The sequence below is a fragment of the Dendrobium catenatum genome, unplaced genomic scaffold (genome assembly GCF_001605985.2).
Source record: "Dendrobium catenatum unplaced genomic scaffold, ASM160598v2 fragScaff_scaffold_231, whole genome shotgun sequence".
In the NCBI taxonomy this organism is placed as follows: Eukaryota; Viridiplantae; Streptophyta; class Magnoliopsida; order Asparagales; family Orchidaceae; genus Dendrobium; species Dendrobium catenatum.
Genome location: NW_021318693.1, coordinates 4,326,594 through 4,353,924, shown reverse-complemented (window position 1 = coordinate 4,353,924; position 27,331 = coordinate 4,326,594). Strand labels below are relative to the sequence as shown.

The following is a 27,331-nucleotide window of genomic DNA, read 5'->3' as shown; positions in this document are numbered from 1 at the left end:
TTTATTACTATTTTATGAAAAAACTTTTGAATACAAAATTTTTAATTCAAATAAAAATATACTAAATAATTGTCTTAAATCAGTAAAAAAAATTGTCTCAAACAAAATTCAATTAAAAATCATAGAAAACAATTTTCTTAGTATTTATAAAATTGTTATAGAAAAAAAAATTTAAAAGTTATAGAAAATAATTTTTCGGTTCTTTTTTAAAACAGTAAAAAAATAATAATAAAATAGTAAAAAAATTATCCCAAATTAAACATTAACCTCCTATCAAATAAATTAAAATAAAAATTTCAAGTAATTTGCACTTTTTTATAATTTAAATTTTGTAATGGAAAATAAGTTTGATCACTTATTTAAATTACAGTTCCTAATAAATAATGTTAGAGCCGCTGCAGATTGGCTCTTGATGTTAGCAGTCTCCATAGATCTTCTGATGTGTCTATCATAGCTGAGCAAAATTCAAAATCATATAAGATTGTTATACTTCAAAACAAAATTTTAATGACTATTAATAATTTTAATAATCATTATATATTTTTTTAGCAAAATAGCATTTAACTAAAACCCTGCATTTAATAGATTAAAATGCCATTTAAATACATCATTACCTTAAGAATATTATTATTCAAATAACACTGAACAAAATAACGGCTAAATTAACTTAGGGTTCATTTGATCCCTTCAAATTACAAAACCTGTAATAAAAAAACACTGTACATCAAATAAGGAAAGTACTGTACTACATGAAAATAAGCTGCTACAAAGAGTTATCAAAAAAGAACTTAAAAACAGTTTATTTTGTTCAGATGTGAACAGAATCAGATCCTTCATCCACTCACTTTGAACAAGCTTTCAGGAACAGAAAACCTCCTTAGATACTCTCTGGGAAATATGTTTTTCCAACTTTTTGGTCTACATAGATTAGAAGGTAAGATTATAAAACCTTCACCAGCATTCAATAAAGAACAGTTGATTAATCTGTAAAATGTTTCTTTGAAAAAACTATTCAATCAGTCAGCTGAAAGAGGAAATAACTGTGCAAAACTTTCTTGAATGTGTTTGAGGAATGCGACTACTTGATCATGAATCTCCATATTTTCCTCATGTAGACTGCTAATGACCATAAAGCAAGACCAGCTGAAATGTAAAGGAGAAATACTCCAGTAGATACTAGAAAGCCTGGTCCTGTTAGACTGTATAAGATATAGCAAATCAACAAAACAGAATGAGAACCAGGATATTACAGCCAAAATCAGGAATTAGGTCAAAAGAAAGCAATGGAAACCTGGGGTCTCTGGTAAGGAGGAGGATTGTTAGTGCAGTCATTTGAGTTGCTGTCTTCCACTTCCCCAGGTTATTCACTGCCACTGCCTGACATCAGGGATCCATTTTAGTAAATGCTTGAGCATGAGTTACACCTGTGATTGGAGAAGCTGGAGAGTTGTAATTATCCCCTTAACAATCATTTCATCCATTTTGGACTGCCAAGATTCAATCCACTTGAGCGGATTGAATTCGGACAGTTTAAAATGGGAGAAATTATTCTGTGTGGATTCTGGACCGTCCGGAGGCGAATCATAGCGCACCACATCATCCGGTACCCAGCAATTGAGTGATGTGACATGCTGTGATTCGCCTCCGGACGACGTCTGGAATCCGCACATAATAATTAATTCTAAAATGGATTGGAAATTTTGAACAAGACAACGTCACCTCTCCAATTACAGGTATAAAATGTAGAGGATTTGCATCCCATAATGACTCAGTCATTGAACTTGAGAATTTTGGTAGTAAAAGCATAAGAAAGGAGAGCAGCTAGAGACTAGGAAAATGAACCTCAAGAACCCTGCTGTTTTGAGAAGCAGCCCACTCTCTGACAGCTGACATTGTTATCTGCGATAATAGAGGAATTTTTTTTATGATGTCTCTATGCAAAACAAAGATAAGTCATTGATAATCAACTTCAGCCGAAATTAAAATGTTAACATGAAAGAACTGAAATTACGAAAGATGATGAAGAATAATTATATTAAAGAGATGAGAGGATTAACACTTAATGAAAATAAACAAATGATTTGGGCATATATATTAAAAAATAAAAGCCGCATCATCAATATGACAAATAGATAGAATTAGAACACATGTAATATGGTAAAAGTTGCACAAACAAATATTTGCAAGTTAGAGTTATCAGGATAAGACTTGAATATATATGATGACAACCTGTTTACTTGGCAATTACCTCTCTACCAATGATGGCAATTGCAGGAACCGTCAAAATCCATGAAACCACTCCGAAGAAAGCCACTTCCAGAGGTTTAGTGCATAGTAAAACCAATGTTGCAGCTACCATAAGCTGTATTTTGGTTAAGTATCAGATCAGAATAGCGCATGCTATAGAATACGCTAAATAATGGAGCCCGCATCTATTTAGAATGAAACGACGTGTTGCAAAATCATAAAGCATTAAAGAAAAGTGAGCAGAAACCTTATCAGCTACAGGGTCCAAAAAGGCACCAAATGCTGTACCTAGTTGCATCTGTTATGCAGGCAACGTTAAAAAACAAGTCATTCATATTTGCCACTAGTGAAGCAGATGGTTGACATAGATGTAAAGAAAATGAAAAATAAATTATACACCTTACGAGCAAGATAACCATCTAACCAGTCTGTGACTGCTGCTACAAGAAAGATACCAGTAGTTGTACTTGTTGCCCATGAACCGTTCATGTGATAAGCTAGATAAAAAAAAGAGTAACCTGTTAAACTCTCATTGATAAAAAGTGTTTCCAGTAAATGATTCAGAAATGTAGATTAGAAAAAAAAAAAAGTTTATCTTCATCACCATTTCAACAAAATAGAAGGCACAAAATAATCAACATCATCATGATCATTTTGCATGCTTACAATATTCAAAGAAATGTAGATTATCTGTTGTTTTAAGCCTGACAATAGATGGCTGCGGTCTATGCATTATTAGGGACGATATTCTTGTTACTCGTATTAGCTTTCTAGATATTAAACGTTGGCAATCCTGCTATCAATACTTATTTATTGTTATACATGTGTAGCAAATCTTATTTATTGTGCACAATAAAATTATCAAGTAATAGGGCCAATGTTTACTTGATTTATTATGCATGGAATCTTATCCATTGAATTTGAAATGCAATACATAATATTCTTGTAAATCATAATGGTTGTAGAATCACAATTCCCATATTGATTATATAATCCATATTGAAAACTTGCTTGAAATATGAAATTATATGCATGTGTGTAAGGATATGTAGGTCGATTGAATCCTTCTGGATATTGGCTAGTCGGGTTAATGGGTCCATAAAGTAACGACTCTATAGAAAATTATTAGATGTTCTTGAGTTGATGTTTATTTTTTGGTGCAGAGAGAGAGAGTATATATATAACTGAAAACAATGATTGACTGATAAATCATATTGAGCTACGATGATACGTAGCATAATTCCCTATGAATACATTTGAATAAAATTACATTGAAGATAGTTTGACATACACATTTGTAATATTATCATACTAACATCTAACATAAAATTCATGACATTTTGAGTGCCAATCCATGCAAACTTAATTGGCTGAACCAGAGTTGCATCCCTAACAATTATCTCAATCTTGAAGTTTAGTATATGCATTGCCTAAAATAATTTCTTATCGGTACTAATAAATTGTGTGCATCAATTTAAACAAAATTTAAATTCTCTTAAAGGAAAAGAACGGTTTAAAGCTGTAGTAGATGATAGAAGAATAAGATGGTGCGGATCATGCTGCAAAGAGGCTGAAGAATTGAAGGATTTATAAAAGAGACTCGTCAAAAAGAGTTCTCCATATTAGTCCTTAAAAAATAGAACCCATAGAATGGCAAATGCTAAACACTGCCAATCACCAAGATTTGATAACTGGTGAGGAGCTTGGCTTTCAAATAGAATGAAAAACATTTGAGGAACAAAAAAGATTCTCCAAAATTAACATCAAGATTTTCTATCTCAAACCATGGAATGCTTAATCAAGCTCGGTTTTCTGACATATTATACATAAGTGAAAGATTACACACTAAAGGAGGTCAATGTATCACTGGAGGGTTGCTAACTACTCAATTCTGAGGATGGTGAACACTTAAAAACCTAATTTTTAGGACATAGCATTGGTATTCAACCTTTTATCCATCTTGAGAGGCACAAGCTTTGATTATTGATGGGCATCTACTATTGATGATGATGAATTCAAACTCTTATCAATCCTGACAAGCATCTACAATTACTCATCGGCATCTACTAGATTAATGATGATGATCATTCTCATTATCATTATCATTATTATTCCATTATTTGGACATTGCGGACTTGTTGAATGTTCTTTTGAGTATTTTAGACTTAAATTATGAACGGTCTTTCACATACAAGGGTTCCTTATGGTTTATATTTGATGAAATATTATTACTATTATTCCATGCCCATACCATCCATCTATTCCTCTTCCATCCCATTTCTCTCTTATCTTCCTACTCTACCCAATAACTCCCCCTTCCTCTCCTAGTTCCTCCAAAACAACCTATGACATTTTCTATGTTACAAGGAGATTCCAATTGCTACACAAGTTTCCATCACTTGAGGCTCATTTGAGAAAAAAAGAAGAAGAAATGAGCCTAATCTAGTCTCTCTTAAATTTTGGTAAGGTAAACTCTAAATAAGGGTTAACTTAGATTAGGGCTATAAATGAATCCAGTGGAGTCAAGTACTATATTGTTCAAGTCCGTTCATTTATTTTTCTCAATTTTGAGTTGAGATTCAACATGATTCTGAGTTTTTAAAATCTTCTTCAAATTTGTTTGTCAGTTTTCTTATCAAGTTCAAGTCGCAATTAAGCTTTAATCAAGCCTAACTAATTATATATTTGTGCACATAAAATATATCACTTATCTTCAAACAACTTCAGCCTTACTAAAAAAATTGAGAAACATCAACAACAACAACAAAAATTCAAAATGTTGTTGTTGAGAAACATCAAAAATTCAAAATGCATAGCAGCTAAAAAACATTCAAAATCAAAGCTAATTAAACCTACTGCTCACGAGAAGAGGGACGGCGGCAACTCTCCCGAGCGTGAGCACAGTCGGCAGCGTAAGTAACCTCGAATAAGAAACACCTCGTTCCTGCTGCAACAGCTGCTTATAACCGACATCCATCTCCTCCTCCACTCCCTCGGTCTTATACCGATGATGATGACAAGAATCTATCTCCTGTCCTCTTCCTTCCCTTTTTCCTTCCTCCGCCACTCCTCCCTCCACCCATTTTCCCTCCGCGCGACTCGAGCGGATCCCCGCCGGCCTGCTTTCGCTCCTTGATATAGCCGTGCCGTTACTTCCCACTCTACGCCTATACATAGCAAAGGTTATTGTGAAATTCGGCGAAGCAATGCGTCGGAGACCAGCATCGGCGGGTTTGCGCACGGATCCGTAGAGAAAATGGTAGGGATCTTTCTTGGATTGTAGAAAAGGAGAGCGGAGATGGGAGGGGAAGGATATGGCACGGAAAACGGCGGCAGAGAAGGGAGAAGGCATTGGGCTCGGATATAGCGGAAAGAACAGCTAGGTGTTCGACGATTTGTCCTTAGGTTTTGGATGATCGCAGTGGCGAGAAAGCTAAGACCTAACTGTTTCACGAGGGAAACAGAAGAATAGTGCAAAAAGTATTATAATAAAAAAAATCTGTCATAAGCAAAAAAAATATTTTTTTTTTTTGGGAATTTTTTTTTTCTTTTATTTAAATTTATTTTTCAAAAAAAAAAATCCTTAAACTAATTATTTAAAAATATACATATAATACTATTTTCTTTAAATTAAATATTTAAAAATATACCTATCTGTGTTAAACATTTCATATATATTTTTTAAATTTTATCTAAGTTTTAAAAATCCTGCTTAAGTTTTAAAAATCCCGCCTAATTTTTCAAATTTTTAAAAATCCCGCCTAAATTTAAAAATTCCCGCCCATGGCTGTCGAGCCAGCTCGCGAGCCGGCTCGAGCTCGCTTTCCATTTTAACGAGCCAAGCTCGATAAGGGTATAAACTTGACTCGACTCGACCCGTTTACACCCCTGATTTGGTTGGTGGGCGAGCCCATTGGGTACCTCCCAACCCGCATTCGATTCCCTTAGGCGCCAGTGCCCCTTTCGAGAGGACCTAATAAGCGTTGGCCACGAGTTCTAATGGATGTGAGTAGCTTGTCTAGGCTGATCAGGATTTACGCATCGACAAGCGCTCTTGGCTAGCCCGGTGGCGGCAACGGACGGTTCTTTGTCAACAAAAAAAAAAATATAAAAAACTAAAAAAAAAGAGAAATTTCATTGCAAAATGACATTTTTATTTTTCATAGCTTTATAATTTTTCCAATGAGAGATTTTTTCCTCACTTTGTGCCTTAAAAAATAAGCTAGAAATCTTCTGAATCAACAAAAGACAGCTTCTTTCCACTTAGCAGACTAATCCAAATAGAAATGAACAGATTTGATGAATGTACAGCAGCTAAAATCTACAACAACAAAAGAACCATCACCTTTCAAGACTTTCAATTGCTGTTATCTTCAAATGATACAAAACTAGATAACAGTTTGTTCTGTGAAGGATATACAATAATTTCACTATTTGTTTGCTGAAGAAATGCTCTCAGCAGACTGGCTCTCTGGGTCATAGATCTGCGAAGAAAGGAAAGTTAGCGCAGTTACCACGTTGGAAATGAGAGGCCTTGTGGTGGGTTCCTCCTGGACACACATGGCTGCCACAGAGAGTGCTTGGTAGAAACCTTTTACTGGATACTGACCCTGAAGCATTGGGTCAGCCATCTGAGCAAACTTCCTTCTTTCTCTGAATAGAGGTCGCGCCTGCAAATGAGAGAACATTTCAACAAATTTTAGTATTTTTCATCCCTTTTCATAAACTTCATGATTATTATCTCAAATTTCATGATTACATGAACAAATTCGGGAAGAAAGCTTATTCCTGGTACATTGAAAGACTTAGGCTCCATTTGGGACGGTTTTCTTCATGCCTCTTAAAACGGTTTTTTAGTACAAAAATTATTTTGTACTAGAAAGCCGCTTTAAGAAGCAAGAAGAAAACCGTCCCAAACGAAGCCTTAGGCTCCTTTTGGGACCGTTTTCTTACTACTTCATAAAACAATTTTTTAGTACAAAAATTAAAAATTTTATGTTAAAAAGCTGCTTTAAGAAGCATAAAGAAAGTCGTCCCAAATGAAACCTTAGATTTAGGCTTCGTTTGGGACGGTTTTTTTACTGCTTCTTAAAACAGTTTTCTAATACAAAAAGTTTATTTTTGTACTAGAAAGCTGCTTTAAGAAGCAATAAGAAAGCCGTTTGGGACGAAACCATAATAAATTTGAGAGGGCGGCAAAGCTGCTTACCCATGCAACAAGATTCTGCGCCCCAGCTCCTCTGGAATTATCAATAGCCTTCTTTCCTGTGATTATCTCCAACAGCACAACTCCAAAACTATAAATATCTGATTTTACTGTGAGCTGCCCAGTCATTGCATACTCAGGAGCGCAATATCCATATGTACCCATCACTCTAGTAGATACATGAGTGTTATCACCAATAGGACCAAGCTTTGCCAAGCCAAAATCAGACAACTTAGGATGATATCCGTTATCCAGTAAGATATTGGAGCATTTCAGATCACGGTATATAACGGGAGGACTGGCTTTATCATGCAAATATTCGAGTCCCTTTGCCGCACCAGCAGCAATTTTCATTCTTGTATTCCAATCCAGTGGTCGTGTTTCTGGAGCAAGATCTATAGCAGTAGATGCATGACATACAGATTAGCTTCCTGGAAGGAACATATGAAAGCTCTAAGTTCAATTTTATCTAGATAGAAGTGTTGTCTGTAGCCTGTGGATCAAAGAGGGACTAATGGACGCACTTTATAGATCTAGTTATAAAAAATTACTTCTCAAGGTAGAAAATTCTGAAAAACAGCTATATAATAGTAGTCAAACAACAACAACAACATCAAGCTTTTGTCCCACTACTTAGGTCGGCTACAAGAATTATTTTTCGCCATTGTGTCTGGTTAAAAGTCAAAATCTCATTTAAATCTAATAAAGAAAGATCATTTCTAATATTTTCTAACTAAGTTTTTTTAGGTCTACATCTACCTTTCTTAACATAAGTCAAATCTAATACCTCAACTTTTCTAACTGAGTCATCAGAAGGCCTCCGTTTAATATAGACAAAGAAAACTACAATTGTTCTCTAGACAACAAAATAATAAAAAAGCTGCCCCAAAACAATTCGTTTGGGATGAATTTCTTACTGCTACTTAAACTAATTTTTTAGTATAAAAAATTTATTTGTTATACTAAAAAGCTTCTTTAAGAAGCAGTAAGAAAGTAGTCCCAAACGAAATCTTAAACACTGGCAATCAAACTCAATTTCAACCCAAAGTTCAAGTCTATGATAGAAAACAAACCACTCCGTATTTTTACACCAAAATAGTTTTCACCTATACTATGTGGGATTAAATCCAATACTCTCAATATCATAACACCATGTTACTTATCAAATATAATGTGTTTAGTCTATGTTAACTAGGATGTTTAACATGTATTGCGATATTTATTTTTATTGGCATTTATTTTCACTATCACATGATGTAGCATCTATTAGTTAGGACATGTCATTGACAAAACTACTATTTTAATGACATAAAATTACATGGCAGATGTCAACAAACCAAACCCCCTAAATGCACACAAGATTTATCAGAGACATATTGCAATATACACTAAAGAGGCATCTAATAGCATACCATGAAGATGGACATCCAAGGATCCCAGCGGCATGTATTCATAAACCATAAGCCTTTGGTCGCCATCCGCACAATAACCAATTAAGTTAACAAGATTAGGATGGTGCAATAAACTTAGCATCAATACTTCAACAAGGAACTCCCGATTTCCTTGCAAACCGTCTCGATCAAGTTGTTTTACAGCTACAATCTGAAGGACAAATCACCACAGTAGAATAAGACTTAGAAACGGCTTGAATAGGATAGGAATACAAAGCAATTAGTTGTCCCGTCTTAATTTTCCAGTAAATCTAAGAATTTTGGGCAGGACCATAATAGTTTTGCTAGTAAATTTATTAGAAGAATATATACTTTAAACATAATGTAAAGAGAGTTTGGAAAGGCAAAACATCTCACCGTTAAATAACATGATTTTTTAACATAGAAAGCATTTTGAACGGTATCACTAAAGTACATTAATAGTAATTTTATTGAAGGAAAAAAGAACTATGAGAACAATTGATGTAAAAGTTGGTGCTGTGGAACTCCTTCCCTTCTGTGACTCGCAGCTTCCTGCAACTCTTTGTCGGGCAATAAGTGTCATACTGCTGCCCTTTGATGCTGGATGGTTAGGGTTCCTCATACAACCTAGGATGAGATCTAAGATGAAAACACCAAAAAAAAAAAAACAATCCACATATTATAAACTTATAATTTTAGGTAAAACTCATAATTTCTAATGTAAGGACAATATACAGTTTGATCATCCCAAACGATAATTTATAACAACAAGTTTTTATTTCACTATGTGGAGTTGTCTACATGAATCATTTTTCTTCATTGTGCCCTGTAGTCAAATTCTTATTTAAAGCTAATAAAAAAATGTCGTTTTTAATACTTTCTAACCAAATCCTTTTAGGTCTACCTCTACATTTTCTAACATAGATCAGATCTAATACATCTACACACCTAACATGATCATCAGAAGACAAGAGTTTTATGTGACCAAACCATCTAAGGCAAATCCCTCTAATCTTTTTTGCCACTAGAGTTACTCCAATCTTATCATTTATATACTCATTTCGTATTATATTTTAAGTGTAAAACCACTCATCCACCTAAGCATCCTCATCCCTACAACATGTAATTTTATACTTCTGTTTTAATGGCCAACATTCTGCGCCATAAAGCATTGCAGATCTCACCACCATTTGATAAAATTTTCCTTTAAGTTTGAGGGATACTTTTCTATCACACAATAACACCTATGCATTCCTCTATCTTGTTGATAAGACTAGAGATGGAGTTGAAGGTACACTTGAATTTGGAGGTCAACCTTAGAGTCTAAAGGATTTCGTTTGAGTATATCTAAAATCGAATACATGGAGTATAATTTTAGTAGTAATAGATCTAATGGGGGGATTGTGACTTTGGGCGATCAAGTCATTAATAAGATTACAGGTTTTAGGTATCGTGGATCTATTGTCTAGAGTCATAGTGAAATAGATGGGGATAATATTAGTAGAATTCAAGTTGGATAGTTGAAGTGGAGAAATGCATCTGGCATGTTCTTATTTTTTTGATTATGTATAGTCACGACTATTTTTTACTCTTTTTTTGTAGCTATGTAATGTATTGTAGAGATTTTATTGTATATATATTTTAAAGATAAATGAGAGAAGAGGCTGTCGATGAATATATTTGATCACTATAAGTTAATTAGTAGCTCTATTGTCTGTTAATAATTAAAGAAATTTGAAAAGTTCTCCAAATTATATCTTAGACTTGGTCTGTCATCATCCAACATAGTATCTATTGGATAAGTTACCCGAGTTGGCTTTTGGGGAAGCCCGTTCCCATTGCGCTCATAGCCCAGCTGGCCTGCAGCAATATATTGGCTTAAGTTGTGATAGTGTGAGCGTCAAGCTAATCTCAACCAAGGCTTTTAAAACCGGACCAGACCGGACTGAAGTTTTTCTTTAATAATAGTTACTGATAATGCAGCTAATTACAAAAAGGCAGGTCAACTATTACATGACAGATTCAATAATATTTACTGGTCTCCTTGTACCGCCCATTGTATGAATTTAATTTTGAAAGATATTGGCAGTATGCCGCTCATAGAGGACCTAGCAAAAAAAGCATCAAAGTTGACAATTTTTTGTTATAATCACATATTCATACTTGCATGGCTTAGGAAAAGGCCAGATTGGAAGGAGATCGTACGTCCTGGAGCAACCTATTTTGCAACAACATTTATAACTTTGAAAAGTGTGCATGAGCATCATCATGACCTACAAGCACTAATCACAAGCAAGATCTTTGTGGATTCAAAGATATCCAAAACTTCCAAGGGAAAAGAGGGTAGTTTCAATTCATTTTGACTTGGAAGTTTTGGGATAACTGTTATATTATTTCAAAGATAGCATGCCCCTTTGATTAGATGTTGCGCTATTGTTGACTCTGATGAAATACAGTCTCATTGGATATCTATATGATGAGCAAATGTATAGAAGCAGAAAAGCATAATAAGCTAATGTTCACGAAATGTAAAGAGATCATATAAGCCTTTTACTATAATAAAAAGAAGATGGGATACTCAATTAAGACAAGGCATCCATGCAGCAGCATATTTTCTCAATCCTCATTTTCAATATGATAGAGAGGACTATTGTTAAAAGCCAGAATTTACAGGTTTAGTTGATTAATTGGAAATAAAGACATTTGCTCTAGCCACACCATTGCAATGAATGAAGTTAGATTATTTCGTGATGCTTTGAAAGCTTTGGAAAACCAATTGCATGACAATGCGAAAGAAATGCAACCTTGTATTATTCTTTTTTACTTTTAACATTGTATATACTTATATAAATATGCTTATTCCTAAACTCTCAAACTTGATAATATGTAGATGAGTGGTGGAAGATATTTGGATCATGTTCCAAACTTGCAAAAGTTGCTATAAGAGATTCTCAGCCAACATCATCTTCATCAGGATGCGAAAGAAATTGGTGTGTTTTTTGAACAGACTCACTCAAAGAGCGGAATTATTTGGCAGCATCACGACTCAACGTTTGTATATGTTCGATATAATTGAATTTAAAGAATAGGTATGATCTACATTAAATTAATGTACAAGTGTCAATTTAAGTAGTATGTATAATCTTAACATAAAATTATTTATTTATATAATTAGGTATTCAACTTAAAAAAAGACATTATGACCTCTGGACTACACTTGTGTTGAAATGGTTGTTTTTGGATACTTGAAGATGAAACAACTCCAGAACTTGACTTACAGGATTTGGAAAATAAGATATACAAAGAGGATGCAATTCCAGTTGTTGAAGAACAAAATATATCATTTGATCAACCAGGACATTGTAAGTTGACAATGAAATTTGAATATATTATTTAATTGAAAGCAAAAATAATATCTTATTTTATTTCTTTATTTGTTTGGTGAAGGTGATTTAGAGAATGAAGGAGATGTAGGAGACATAACCGGGCTCGATCAATCGATGCATTTGAGTTTGATATTTTGGTGAAGCGATTACCTGGAGACTCAACTTATATAGATAGATTTGATGATGCTAATTTAGGAGATCTTTGAAACTATTGAATTGAGAAAGTGAAACTTTGATTTTAATTATGAATATGTTATGTTTTTGTTATCACTTGGTATAAAGTAATTTTGCATCTTTTTATGATTGGTTGTGTCTTAGATAAGTAAAAGTATTATAATTTTCTTCAAATTTTGCTATATATTTATAAATATTTGTGTCATTATTATAATATTTAAATATAATATATATTTATTACGTCATCCGGTTCGACCCAGGTCGAACCATCAAACCTCTAACCCCTCCTTCCGGTTCATTGACCGGTCCGATTTTAAAAGCCTTCATCTCAACTACATTGCTCCTACAACTCCACAATAGACCTTCATTGCAATTTGCAACTCAGGCTTTTGCAACTCCTCAATGGTAATTAAATTCATGTTCCATGGCTTACGTCACATCTGATATAAATAAGCTACAACAAGTTCAATAATATGAAGGCTCTAACCAAGTATTAATCAGTAATGGATAGTCTCCAGTCCTTGTGAATTCTGTTCAAGGCATTCTTCCTACTCTTCATAAGCTCATCCTCTGCAATCGTCATCGGATTGTTTAGTGTTCTATGCTTTATTCGGATTGTTTAGTGGCTATTGGATTTCGTACTGAGTTTCTATATAGATTTTGGTTTTCCAAATGCTTGGAATTTATTTTTTTCTGGTTTCCTTTGCTGGCCGTTCCCCTTCCCTATGCTTTTTTGGACTGCTTTTTGCTAATTTCCTATGTTGGTCATTCCCCTTCCCTATGCTATTTCCTAAGTTTTGTGTTGGCTCCTATTGGATGTTTGGGGTGGCTCATTAATGTGAGTGGTTGGCTGTTTTTTCTTTATAAATGGGGCTATTTTACTGCAGTTTTTAGAAGAGAATGGAATGATTTTTTGTTTACAAACCTGCGAGTTTTTCTAGCTTGCGAGTTAGCCTCCTTTCTCCTTTCCCACTACAATTTCGTCTCGGTTTTCTACCTCTTCTTCCCTCTCCACGGTTCCCGCCTCATCTATATTTTTCTTTTCTTAAATTATTGTAAGTCTTAAGTTGTGTCGTGTCTTATTCTAATATAACTTGTAAGTGATTTCTATTAGAAGTTGAAAACTTTGTTGAGTTCTGTTTAGTGTTTGTATTTGTCATATTGAAATGAATGTCTTTTTTTTTTCAATTCTAGTTTGGTGTTTTTTTCCTTTGCATACCTAGTGTTCTCTTACTTAGATTAGGATTCTTAGGTTGCACCAGATAATATTGGGGAATTTTATTTGTTAATTGAACCTTGTCGATTCTGTTTACTTGCCAACAAATGATCGGATTCTTCACCAGCTTTATGCCTTTGTTAGTGAATTTTTATTGTTATCGGCCTTAAAGGCATAATATGAACATATTAAAATAAATATTTCGGTCGACGTCGTGACCATATATTTATTTGATAATTCGAGTCATGTTAACTCCTATCCACTCATATAGAAGAATCAGACTCGAACTTAAATTTATCATTTGACCTGCACAGTATCCTTAGAAGTCACGTGTGTTTCCAGTTCTCGTAATACATTCGTCGGGGCCCATGCAAGTATTTGGGTGACATTTTGAATATTTGAAATTAACTCATTCGGTTGAGATCTACGTTTAACATGGTCATCATCAGGGCATTTACAGGAATTTCATTTTATTGATTGAACCTTGTCGACTTGTCCATAGAGGATTGGGTCTTTTGTGGGCTTTATGCCTTTGTTGGTGAATTTTCATTGTTTACGGGCCTTGAAGGCCTAATATGAACGTATAAAATCAAATATCCCGATCGATGCCGCGACCTTATATTTGTTCATTGGTTTAAGTCGTGTCAACTTCCGTCCTATCACGGAGAAAGATTGGAATTGAACTTAAGTTCATTTCTTGACCGTGCAATATCCTCAAATGTCATGTGTGTAAATACGACACGCTCATCAGGGCTTGTGGCTTAGTTCGACAGGATGAAGGGTTGAGGAGATTTAGGTCAGGTTTGTGTGGACTTGTGGCTTGGTTCGACGGGATGAAGGCGATGGGATCGAGGAAAATTTACGATAGGAGAAAGCTCGGATCGCAGCTAAAAGCATAGACGGAAGTGGAGGGGATGTGTTCGACCTTAGGTTTGGGAAGAAGAAGCATAGAAAATGGTTGGATTGGCGTGGGATGTGATCGGACAAGGCTGTGGGGTCGGGTCGATTAGGTCGAAGAGGCATGAGTTCGGCTCCGTGCACATGCGGAAGATCAGAAAGAGAAGTTGCGGCTGTTTGGGGTTTACGTGCGTGAGAAAAGAAGTGAAAAAGTAGTGAAATGGGAAAGAAGGCGAGAGCAATTCGATTGGAGTCGTGAGGAAGAATGGGATCGGGGCTTGAGGTCATGTGGGTTCGACCTGGTGGAGGGAGATCAGACAGGTCTCACGTGAGGCTTGCGGGATTTGGGAAGAAGAAACGAAGAGGAGGAAGTGGCTAGAACTCGACTGTGGAAGAACCGAAGAAGGTGTGAGTTCGCTCTCGTTTTAACGCCGCGAACAAGTAATCGCACACGGGGCATGAAGCGACACCATTTGCAGGAGATGGGCGACTGTAGCGAGCGGCTGATGCGGGCAGGGTTTTAGACAGGTATGATTCAAGCAATTTTTTTTTTTCTCTTGGCTATCTGAGCAGAGGTCAACACATAACAATCCAATTTGTGTCTTCGACAAGTTATGAAAGATAACTTGCCAACTTAGATAAAGTGAGAATTCATTTAAATAAAACTGTCTGCTCATAGAAAAGTAAAGCATCCAAATTACATAAAGAAAAAAAAAACACGTAGCAGCTCCTTCTAAGTTTAAACTTTCATGTTCCTTCCAAAAAAAAAAAAAAAATCTAGAGCTTTCTAGCAACAACAAAAAAAAGATAAACACCAAGAAACAGAATTATAAACTGACCTGATTAGAGCTCTCCAGCAAACCTTTATAAACTTTTCCAAACCCTCCCTCTCCTAGAAAGCAATCAGCTCTAAAATTCTTGGTTGCAGTTAGCAGCTCCGGGAAAGTAAATATCTGAGCGGAAACATGTTGAGACCCATTTCTCAGCACCCCCATGTCTTTCAAAGGACCATTATTTTCATCATCCGGATGGCTTTCCTTTGTCGACTTCTTTGCTAAGCAAATTAACAAGAAATGAAGATCAGATGTTGTTTCACTAATGAAGGGCAAGTATACGTTTATTAAAGGTCATCAATAATAAAAAAAACAAAGGAAAAAAAAGTTCCCACATACATGAATACTGTGTTCAGTAGAAATTCACCCAAATGATGAGTGAATGAAGGGATCACCAAGCATACTAATTAGCGATCAAGAAATTCACCCGAGGGCTTATTTGGTTGCTTGAAGTTGGAATAAATGTTATGAAAAACAATGAGTTTGCTAGATTCCATCATTTGGTTAGATGTAACTAGAAAACAATATGAAATTTAAGCTTTACAAACACTTTCAAAATTTCTCAGAAATGAGAACTTCAATTTCACATACAAAACAAGTGAAAATAATGTCGCCACTTTCTAATGATTTTTTCCATCTGCAAGAAATCAAATGAGACTTAAACAATAAATTATCCTAGTGTTTAAGCTGCCAATGATCCTTTTTAAATGTAGGAGCATGGAATAAATTATAAAAATCTACACATTCTACTTAGGTTCAACGTGAGAATTCAGTTTTCAGTCATAAAAATTGTTTAAGGATTTATACAATAATTCTGAAGTTGAGGGCACATGAGCTGCCATGCTAGCTACAATAGTTTCTTAGCAGAATCACCATCATACTCCCTATTAGATTTTGATATTAGTACTTTGAAGTGCAAGATCAAAACATTCCATTTTCTTTAACATCATTACACTAGTAGCTGTTAGGAAGTGCTTGCAGAAATTTAGGAAAATCCTTGGCTGAAATCTGATTTCAACAATTTCAGAAAACCAACGACAAGAAAATCAGGAATAAAACAAACAAACACTTTTTTTATTGAAGGTTTTATGAAAGAAATGACAATATACTAGTGGATCTTCAATTGGAGAGGAAGATCCGGCTCTCCCAAATCCCTAGCCGCCAGCTAGAGCCCAAACACCCTAAGAACAATCTAATTTCAGCAAACAACACCTCCTCCTAACCCTAGGAAAATAAAGTATTTAAAGAAAACAATAAACAGTAAATACCCAAACATATCTCCCCCATTTCCCTCCTATTTTCCCTCCCAAAACAGCACTCAAAGCATCCCCTAAATCTCTTCTTCAATTAGGAAACATTTCCTAATTAATACCCTCCAAATCAGCCCACAAATCTGCCCTCTTCAATTATGAAATATTTCCTAATTAATTAGCCCCCAAATATGCTCTCTTTAATTAGGAAACATCTCCTAATTAATTTCCTTTGATTAAGAACTTTTCTAAATAGCTCTCTCTTGATTAGGAAACTTCTTAATTCCCTCACAATCAAATAAACTGATCTATCAGTAGCATCAAGGTTTAAATAATATTTAAGATCATTTGATCATCAATCGGAAGCATCAAATTTTTAAGAATGAATAGTTAAATTTACATGATAAGATAATTGTGATTTCAAAGGTTGGATACTTGCAAATGGTTTAGACTAATATCGTGCTTGCACTAAAAAAATTTGATTGGTGAAATACATAAGTAAATTTTGCCCTTTAAAAAAGCATCTATATGTTGTTCAATTATCTTTGTATCTTTTCTATGCTTGATGAGTAGTTAAATTATCATGACAATTAATGAAGCTCGATCCACACAAAATTCTTATGTTATGGATCAAGATCAAAAGTGGTTACCTTGAGTTTGAAAATCATATAAAATGGTAGATGCAAGGTAAAATTGGGAGGAGAATATAGTCATTCTCCTCACAGAAGAAGAAAATTCAAAAATTGTCTTTTTGGATCAAGATGTCATAAGCAAAATTCCTATCAGAAGGGATTAAATCACTACTGAAGGTGTTTTAGATGAGTGAAATGCAAATCTTGATTGATTTTAAGCATATTTTCATGCAATTCACTCATCCCAAAACATCTTCAATGTTGATTTACTCCTCCAAATAGCAGTTAGCAAATTTTTGTCTCAGAACATTCCCTCTCTCTTAAGTAAAACCTGTTGCTTGTGCAGAATGCTAATGGAGAAGCTAAGTGGCCTGACATGTGAAGCACTTAATGAAGCTGATTTAAAAGGAGTCATATCCCAATCGTTCACTAAAACTAAAATAATTAAACCTGCAACAATCTAGTAGAAAGAAAAAAAGAAAAATCCAACAACAACCAAAACAAGTGGAAACAGCCAAACCATATACATCAATAAAACCCAACGCAATCATTTCAACTCGAAGCAAAGAAAAGCCACCACAAAATATGTGTAGCCTAAAAAAGTATCAGAACCTAGCAGCAAATGAAAACCAATCAAAACCAAAAACTGTTTCATTTGATCAAAAGAACACTCGAAGCTCAATCCAAATCAATCCAAACTGGAATCGATGTAATCTGAAGACAAAAACCTCGCCAAAGTTCCCAACATTTCGGCTTCAAGCAGAATAAAATCCAAGAACTATGTCAAAATGGATTAAGATGAAGAGAAATTCTAATACCCGATGGCTGTAAGATGTGATCCTTCTTACTCTCCTTGCAGCTAACTTCGCAACAAAGAAAACAACCCGTCCTTCCCACACCAAACATCTCTCCCCTCGGCTTCTTCTCGGTTCTCACAGCAGAGTCGAGAATCAGAGAAAGGAAGCTAGCGAGAGAGAAAGAAACAGGAAGCAAAGAAAGGCCATACGAAAGGACAAGAAGACGCGGATGGAGAAAGAGAAAGGAGGCATTGGGATCTCCGATCTCCGTCTTCTGACGCTGCATGATTGGAAGTTCCCGATGCTACATGAAATTGAAATAATATTTTGAATTAAGATAATGTTCTAACTAATGTTTGCATCAGCAAAAATCTTTAAAATAATTAAATTGAAAGTCTCTATACATATTTTTTTTCCAATTTGAGCTTACGCTTGACTTGATCTACTTCGATTTTGAACGGTAATATAGAAAAAAAATAGGATTTTTTTAATAAAGTCGACACTTGGAATTAAAAAAATTGAGACTTTTTTTTAATCTTGGGAGTAAATCCAACCACAAGAAGTTCACAATCACCGGCGACGACATCTTTGCCCCATATTGTCCTGAAAAATCCATAGGGACAGACCTCGCTTATGCCAACCTCCAGCAATTTATACAACGACATTGACGAGAATCTGAGGGAGCTGACAAATGGTGATCCTTACACGGATGACTAACTAGTTGGGGATTCAACCATCCTGTTGGCGACCTCGTAATGCGACTTGTAAGCCTGCAATTAGAGGTTTTTGACTTTTAGGGATTCAGGCCTGAGACTGCTATACTGGGCTCCCCATCGGGGATTCAGGCGATGAGGGATTGAGGGATTCCTGAGGCTAGTGGGGATTTGGTTTTATTTTAAAATAATATATATAAAAAGAGTTATAAGATATTCATAAGATGATTTTTTTTTTGTACTAAAAAATATCAAGAGTAAAATATATAAAAGAAATTTAGTAGGAGTCATAATTAAATTGAATGCTAAAGATAAGTCATATGGGTTCATAATTAAATTTTATCTTGATTAATTAATTAAAATTTGGATGAAAAATAAATTAAACTTTCTTTATGAAAAATATATGTATTCAAATAAAAATATATTATATACAAAAGCATCTTCATTTTTTTTAAATGAGAGGTTGAGCGTTTTTTGAAAACCCTTAATTTTTTAAGAATATTTTTTATCTATAATAAACAAAAATTATTTCATGAATCATTATAAGTTCAAATAAAAAATCATCCTAATCATAGCATACATAGTATTGTGCTTTAACTTTCCTAATTTTTTTCATAATTTTTCGGCAATGGTGAAATTCTTTAAGAATTTGACACCTGTCGGTACAACTATCAATTTTGAGACCGTCAAGTGCCCATTTTACAAATTGATTTCATCATAATTTTTTAAACAAAATAAGTTATTTTATAAATATTTTTTTTATAATTTTTGAATTTCAAAACAATTTCTATCAAAAGAATTTCTAAGAATTTTATACTAAAAATATTATAAATAATATTATTATATTATTATTATATTATAAAATTTAAATCCATTACAAGCCATTTCATTAAATAAGCTTTTTATTCTTTTACCCTATTCATTTTAGCTAACAATGAGGGAATTAAAAAGTTTCTGAGAAAAAGTTATAAGAGAGAAAATATAACCTTTGATTTTTAGGCCGTAGAGCATAGTTTCATTCCGGGATATGAGTATATATTATGATTCTCTTTCTAATGTCCCAGCAGTATGAGATTTTTCATATGTATTTCATAAGGAGTTAGTTAGTTTACCTCCAGAGACAGAGTTCTATATTGATATATTTTTTGGTATGACCCTGATATCTAAAGCTCTATATAGGATGGCACCTAAAGAGTTTCAGGAGTTGAAGGTTCAGCTTCAGGATAGAGTTGGTTGACTAGGAATTTATTCATCCTAGTGTGTATTTGTGGGGAGCACCTATTTTATTTGTGAAGAAAAAAGATAATACAATGCGTATGTGTATTGACTACAGGAAGTTAAACAAAGTCACTATTAAGAATAAGTATCCTTTATCACAGATTATTGATCTATACAATCAGCTTTGTTGAATCTTCAGTATTTTAAAATTTTGATATGCGATTAGGATATTATCAAGTGAATGTGAGAGAGGTTGATGTGATGAATACATCTTTCAGTATGTGGTACAAACACTATGAGTGCTTAGCTATGCCATTGGGGTGACGAATACATCATTCGTCTTTATGGATCTGATGAATAGAGTGTTTAGATATTTTTTGTATCAGTTTGTTATTATTTTCATGGATGATATTTTGGAATATTTTGCTTTAAAGGAAGATCATGTCAGATATTTGAGGATTATTTTGGAGACTTTGAGGCATCATCAAGTATATGCAAAATTCTCCAAATATGAGTTCTGGTTGAAGAGTATTACTTTTATGGGGCATGTGATGAGTAGTGCTGATATCTCTGTAGATCTCCAAAAATTTCAGACAACCACTGATTTGGTGAGACTTATTACTGTGTTTAAGGTACGCAATTTTCTAGATATGGCTATATATTACAAGAAGTTTTTGAATTGATTTTCTCAAATTTTTGTATCTCTGATGAAACTGACATAAAAGTTAGTGGCTTTTATTTAGACACTAGAGTGTGAGGCTAGCTTCCAAAGATTGAAAGATTTTTTGACTTCTACTCTAATTTTGGCTCTTTCATCAGTTGAAGAATAATTTTAGGTATTTAGTGACACTTCATTGAGAGGGTTGGGGTGTATTTTGATGTAACATGATAGAGTTATAGCTTATGCTTCAAAATAATTGAAGCCAAATGAGAGGAACTATCTTATGCATGATCTGAAACTTGCTATTGTAGTTTTTACTTAAAAATCTAGAGATATTATTTGTAAGGTGTTAGGGGTGAGATTTTTACTAATCATCAGAGTCTAAAGTATATATTCACGTAGAAGGATCTGAATCTGAGGCAAAGAATGTAGCTTGAGTTGATCAAAAGACTATAATATGACTATTTAGTATCAGCTTGGTAAAACTGATGTGGTGGCATACGCTTTAAGCAAGAAATCTTCTTGAGCTTTATTTCTTCAGCTCACTTGTGATGAGTACTTAAAACGAGATATGAAAAGATTATAGTTTGAGGTGATTTCTTTTATTGATTAGGATTCCTGTATATTGGCACAAATAATCATTCAGTGTTCTTTGTAAGAAAAATTTCAGAAAGCTCAGAAGTCAGATTTAGAATATCCTAAGTTGATTGATCAAATTATATCTGATACAAATTTTGAATTAAGAGTTGTTTTATTTTAGTATTACTTTCTACAAGGATAGACTTTCATATCTTATTTAAGGCGGGAGATTCTCCATGAGGCTCTCTATTCAGACTATACTATTCATCTTGGAAGTAACAAAATTTATGGAGATTTTAAGGGTATATTTTGATGGCCATGATTGAAGAATGATATAATGGAGATTATTTTAAGGTGTGAGGAATGTCAGTTAGTTAACGTTGAGCATTAGCGACCGGGTGATTTTCTGCAGTCGTTGCCTATTCCAGAGTGGAAATGGGAAGAGGTGACGATTGATTTTGCTATGGGTTTTTCCAGATTGAGGCAGGGGCATGATGCTATCTGTGTTGTCGTTGATAAACTAATAAAGTATGCTCATTTCATTTCGATTCGATAGATTGATCTAGTAGACATGTCAGCATGAATATATATCAAATATACTATCATATTATACGGTGTGCTGAAATTGATTGTATCTTGGAATGACAAAATTATCTTCATATATGAAGTGGTATTCAACAGGGATTGAGTACGAAGTTGCACTTATGTACGTCTTTTCATCTGTAAAGACGATTAGTCTGAAAAGACTATTTAGGCACTGGAGGATCTTCTATAACTGTATGTTCTTGATTTTGGGGTTAGTTTGGAGGATCGTATCTCATTGGTAAAGTTTTTTGTTCTAAATTCTTTATCATTTTTCTGAAACTAATCCCTCTATCATAAACATTTCTTTGACCTCCATAACCTAACATCTTGTTGAACAACATAGAACTATTTTATTATGAAGCCCATGAGATTTCCTTATACCATGACATAGCTTTAGAGGCATAGAAAAAAAAAAAAAACAAATAAAAACTCAATAGCCATATTATATTCATGTCGATAATATTTCAACACAACTAGTAGATTATCCATTTACAATATAGAATATAGTGAACTATTTATTGAACTCTATTATCCAAGCATTAGAAAAATTGCAGAACACATTGACACTAGGAAATCCAAATATATTTGTCCAACATCCTAAACTCTTTCTTTGTTCTCTCCTTTCCGCTTTGACTCTGCAGAAGCATTTTCTCATCAACGTGTAAAATACCATGTGCCAAATTTATAAAATCTAGAGTTTCAGGAAGAATGACACATCCCTATTATCTGGAACATTTTCTAGCAATTCTCCAAAATTTTCAAATTATCCTTGTCTTTTTAGTCATGCAAAATTCACTGGGTTAAGGTTCTATATAAGTTCATATAAAAATAACGCAGGATAAAGCATGAAAATCTTTTTCAAAACTTATAGATTTATTTTGAGATGGATGTAATTCATAGATTAATTAATCAACCTTTATATTACTCTCATCACAAAACAAATTCAAAAATCTTAGAACCCATCATGATTAATCAAGACATTCTCACCCTTTTGTTTTTCTTTTTGTTGCTCTTTTTAGATGATGGTAAAACATACTAGTTATGCCTCATCCTATAATCTTTAAACTTCTCAATCTCTACAATAATAAGTAAATGAAAAAAAAAAAAAATCTAAAGTACACTTGACAAATGTAAAGTGAGGATTTGAAGCTTTGGTGTTGATTGAATATAGGGAGCAAAAATGTAATCAATGAGGGAGATAATTTGAGCTAGAGGTGATCGATGGCATGAGCTGGGAGCTCAATTTAATGTTATTATTTCGAGAGTGCTTGCAACCATTATAGCCACCACTATTGTGGCAGTTAAAATCATTGCTTATCATAGCTACGACATTGTGATGGTTAAAATTATTTCCATTTAAAGGTAAAAAAAATCATTGTAATTTGGTGATATTTACATTTGTTTTTAAATTGGTGTAGAAAATACAAGTACTACTTTAAGGAAGTTATTTAATATTTTGTTTGATATTTTTGTCAATGCCCATAGTATCTTTATAATTATAATTTTCAGCTAACATATTCCATCACTAGTCTTATTACAATAATGACTAATGTGAAGAGACATCATGAAATGAAAAGATCATTAAAGTACATGGAGTAACAACATTTAGTCTCACATTGAATAATTCAAAAGTGCTCTATTTTTACAAGTTATTGGCTCTTACTCATGAGAAATTATTATGTGCAGACGCCAAATGCCGTCTGGAGACCAATCATAATATGTCACGTCACCCCTTCGCTATGTACTGCGGCTCGGTACAGCTGATGTGGCTGTACCTGATTCGCCTCCAAACGTAGAGCTGCATCCGACAGAATAATTTCTCCTTACTCATGGCCAGACATGCTTTTGGATTGAAAATATATTTTGCCAGAATACTCCCGCACACTGCGTTGTCTATCCTCCTTAAACATATCTATCTCGTTCTTGTATTGCAGTCTTGCTAATCTCCATCAAATCCTAGCCTTTCAAGAAAATTGAGTTTCAGAACGTTAAAATCATCATCTCCTCCAGCTTTGGGGATATGTGGTTCTTTCTTCTTATTACCTATTTCATTGTGTCTTATCCACACTTCTCTGTAGTCAATAATCGATTAGCAATTTGTTCACCTTCATGATAAACTATCTCCCCATGCCACTCGTTGTATATTCTTTGATTATTATACATATTTTTTCCAAGTAATTTTTCATCCTGGACAGAAAATTCGACTCCAATTCCAGAGGCTTTATTTAGGCCGTTCAAACTTTTTTGCTTGAATTTCAGTATTAATACGGAGCCAGAGGAACCTTCAGGCTATTAGTATACTTTTGGTGTCAAGAACAAACATCTCATCTCTATCCTTTAGTATAATGATTAGGCTAAAATAGGATTGCACCAGCTGATGAAGTACTCAAGTAATGAGGAACAAATTAAAAAGAATTAACAAACCAAGCCACAAAACTTTTGAGATATGGTTAGTATGAATGATCGATGTTGAAGAGGAATACCAAAACAAATTTTTATATGTTTTTGATCCTCTAGCTTGTTCAGTTTCAGTCAGTCTTCCCAGTGCAAGCTGGAGCAGTGTAGTGGAAGTCTATTTGCAGCAGGCGGTGCAGAAGCTCTTCTTTTGCCCGTTCACTCTTAATATCCTGCTGAAGTTCTCTTATTGGAATTGCTGAGAGGAATCCTTTAATATATTCTTTACAACTTGCAATTCCTTCACTTACTAAATCCTTTGAACTCCTTTCCTTATCATCTTTATTATGCCTGTAAATTGAAGTTTCTGCATCAAACTTCAAAATGTATGCGTGGTTGCATCCCTCCGATAGCCGCTCTCCTAACGTGTCGAGCAGATAAATGGCGTCACTTTCTACCTTCAGAACGAAGAAATGGTCATTCCAACTTACAATATATATTCTTTCCTCTGATACATCAGTGCATAGGATGTTATTCCATATGTTGTCGAAAGACATATCTCCTTGCAACCAGTCAAAACCTTCAGGCATTTCGTCCATGGTAAAGAAACCTACATAAGACTTCTCTGTGGCTACTGTCAAAGACCTGACTTTTGCTTCTAAAACTGTGTCGAGATCAAAATGCTTGTCTGAGAACTTCACCTTGTGATTCTCTTCTGAACATAGATTTCTCCATTCCAGTGATCCTTTGAGTACCAGTTCATCAAATTGGCGCTGCAATGGTAGAGACTTTGGATTGTTGTGCAACCAGTCTGCAATGACTGCTGCAAGAACAGTGCAGGCACTCCCACCTGCAGCTCTTTTACTGCGCTGATCGATGGATGCAAGAAACACTTCAGTGGCAAGCTCGAATTTTTCGTCTCTGCTTACTAATTTTGTCCTCTCCCATTTACCAACTTCAAATTTAGGTCTTAAATTTTCTTCTGGTCTCACCTTCACTTTCTTGAACGCTGTTAAAAACTGAATACATGATTGGTGGTGCCATTCATTATCAATGTCGTCTCCATCTTCTGCACATCCATTGGCTAGAAGAGGTGGACCTTTGGGCTTGATTATTCCTTCCTGGTCTAGCTTTTTGGTGCTCAAACTAAGTAGCCTAGCAAAAGATGTTTTTTTTTGCTTCATGGTTTTGGTCGATGAGTCCAGGATGCTTTTCGTTTTTCTGCTTGAGTTCAGTTGAAATCTGCGCGAAACGAAGCATAGACTGAGAGCAGGTGTTGGGGTTACTCGCCTTCTATCTTTTGATTCTACTTTGATAAGCTGCAGTTTGACCTGAAACATGAATTGGAATGATAGACTAATTAGATTCATGGAGCTGGAAGGATTTGCAGAGTTGTGTATACAGAACTTTGGTTTTTTTATTTTACCATTAGCATGGCCTCGGAAATATGGCCACCGATGCTGCAGTCGATTGGAATCATGATGATTTTATCATTCTCAACGTTTGAGATAAATTCAACAACATCCACCTTTGCTTTGCCTATATTTTTCCTCTTTCCTCTTTCCTGAACTTCCTGTATGAAGATCATAGATACTGTAAGGCTCTGTTTGACTTCAATTAGGATTTAATTTAAGTAAGAATTTAGTAAATATTGTGAATCCATATTTAACAAATCCTGGAGATGATTGATTCTGAAAATTGTTTGGCATGATACAGATCAAATCCATTAAATTCTATCAAATTATTTGATGACAGTTCAAGATTTAGGATTTAAAGGAAGAAGAAGAAGAAAAATATGAGAAGTGATGTAAATCTCTCAAATTCTAACAACTCCAGGATTTACTAAATTCAAAATTTTGACAACCAAATAAAAACTTGAAAAGTATTTGCAAGGTAAAATAAATTTTGCCCCGTTGACTTATATTTAGTGGAACTATCAATGATTGATCATCTTACCTCAATTTGAATGGCAATAAACCAACTCCTATAAATCCCAGATCTTTCTCTCTTAAACTTGCAAGTATGATCAAATCCTTCATTCCAGATCACAATGCCCTTTTCCTGTACTTTCTGCTGACTTGTATATTTCCTTTCAAACCCTCTTGCCAAAAATCCAGCTTTCCTTTCGTTCCCTCTCCATTCCACCTTTGCAATCACGTTGCAGTCATGGCTATCCACAGGTAAATCCTCCATATGTTCAACCACTAAGTGCAGTTTGAAATCCATTGAAGAAGGAAGAGCAGGCTAAGCTTTGGCTCTGGAACTTTGTAGGAAAAGTGATTCTGAAGCTAAAAACAACTATAAATTTTGTTATGATCTCATCAGGACCAAGAAGAGATGAAGAACTTGTAGGTTCTCTTACAATTGGAATGCAAAGTTTCTTGAATTTAACATCGAAGGAGAGATATAAATATCTTTTAAAGGCAGTGAGGAGAGTTTGAATGACTCATTCAATGAATTCCATTCCCATTTTATCTGCCAGTTATTGCATACAGCGTGGTCTAATGATGCCAAATGAGTTTGTCCACTTTGTGCTGAAATTTTATATTTGACAGTTCCTCCAATTGCTATTTGAACCTTTTCTTTTGGGTTAGTGGTTCCAACTTGGATTTCTATATAATATGCCTTTAGCTTGAAGGATCAGCTGGCTGATCTGTGTGAAGCAGATAAATAACTTTTTTATTCTAATAAGCATCAACATGAATAAGGTTTCGTTTGAGACGGCTTTCTTATTGTTTCTCAAAACAGCTTTTTAGTACAATAAAAACAATAAAAAAGTCGTCTCAAATGAAGCCTAAAATTGCCTCGAAACTTAAGTCATAAGGAAAGGGGGTATACTCTGAAAGAAGAGTGAAGAGCAGGGAGACAGAGGAAGCCGTAGGGAAGAGACACAGAGAAAGTAGAAATGAAAATGTTTTTGTTATCTTGCAAATGTGTACAGTGCTATGTATATATAGAGGCTATTAGCCGGTTACGGAGTAAATAGAAAATGCATCATTTAATTACATTCTAATAATATTCACTAATTGCGGTAGAAGATTCATAGTAATGGAGAGGGGATGTGGGGAAATTTACCAAGTACCTTCATATATTTTAATTTTTTTTTTTTGGCATTTTAAAATCATATTATA

General features: G+C 34.4%; 3 protein-coding genes and 1 long non-coding RNA gene across 6 annotated transcripts; 1 reads left to right on the top strand and 3 right to left on the bottom strand.

Annotated features, from left to right (window-relative positions):
* Positions 1-642: 642 nt before the first annotated feature.
* LOC110097878 (CDP-diacylglycerol--glycerol-3-phosphate 3-phosphatidyltransferase 1, chloroplastic-like) lies at positions 643-5,701 on the bottom strand. Of its 3 annotated transcripts, XM_028693121.1 has the most exons (8): positions 5,104-5,701; positions 2,647-2,744; positions 2,495-2,545; positions 2,249-2,362; positions 1,843-1,899; positions 1,292-1,377; positions 1,042-1,199; positions 643-918 (listed from the first exon to the last, which is right to left on the bottom strand). In XM_028693121.1, exons 1-7 carry the CDS (start codon positions 5,597-5,599, stop codon positions 1,079-1,081), a joined length of 1,023 nt encoding a protein of 340 aa, XP_028548954.1. In that variant the 5' UTR covers positions 5,600-5,701; the 3' UTR covers positions 643-918; positions 1,042-1,078. The 3 variants fall into 3 exon arrangements, with proteins under 3 accessions (XP_028548954.1, XP_020680173.1, XP_028548955.1); XM_020824514.2 differs by having other exon boundaries at positions 643-1,199; XM_028693122.1 differs by lacking the exons at positions 643-918; positions 1,042-1,199 and having other exon boundaries at positions 1,292-1,424.
* An 818-nt stretch (positions 5,702-6,519) lies between these two features.
* Positions 6,520-18,881, bottom strand: LOC110097869 (probable serine/threonine-protein kinase PBL7). The gene is made up of 5 exons (XM_020824500.2): positions 18,072-18,881; positions 15,378-15,592; positions 8,866-9,055; positions 7,457-7,848; positions 6,520-6,917 (listed from the first exon to the last, which is right to left on the bottom strand). Exons 1-5 carry the CDS (start codon positions 18,334-18,336, stop codon positions 6,678-6,680), a joined length of 1,302 nt encoding a protein of 433 aa, XP_020680159.1. The 5' UTR covers positions 18,337-18,881; the 3' UTR covers positions 6,520-6,677.
* Positions 14,430-23,923, top strand: LOC114579193. The gene is made up of 2 exons (XR_003700112.1): positions 14,430-15,066; positions 23,493-23,923. It is a non-coding gene; the product is annotated as an uncharacterized LOC114579193 (long non-coding RNA).
* A 136-nt stretch (positions 23,924-24,059) lies between these two features.
* On the bottom strand, positions 24,060-26,815 carry LOC110097888. Its single transcript, XM_020824529.2, has 3 exons — positions 26,157-26,815; positions 25,627-25,773; positions 24,060-25,531 (listed from the first exon to the last, which is right to left on the bottom strand). Exons 1-3 carry the CDS (start codon positions 26,424-26,426, stop codon positions 24,335-24,337), a joined length of 1,614 nt encoding a protein of 537 aa, XP_020680188.1. The 5' UTR covers positions 26,427-26,815; the 3' UTR covers positions 24,060-24,334.
* Positions 26,816-27,331: the final 516 nt, after the last annotated feature.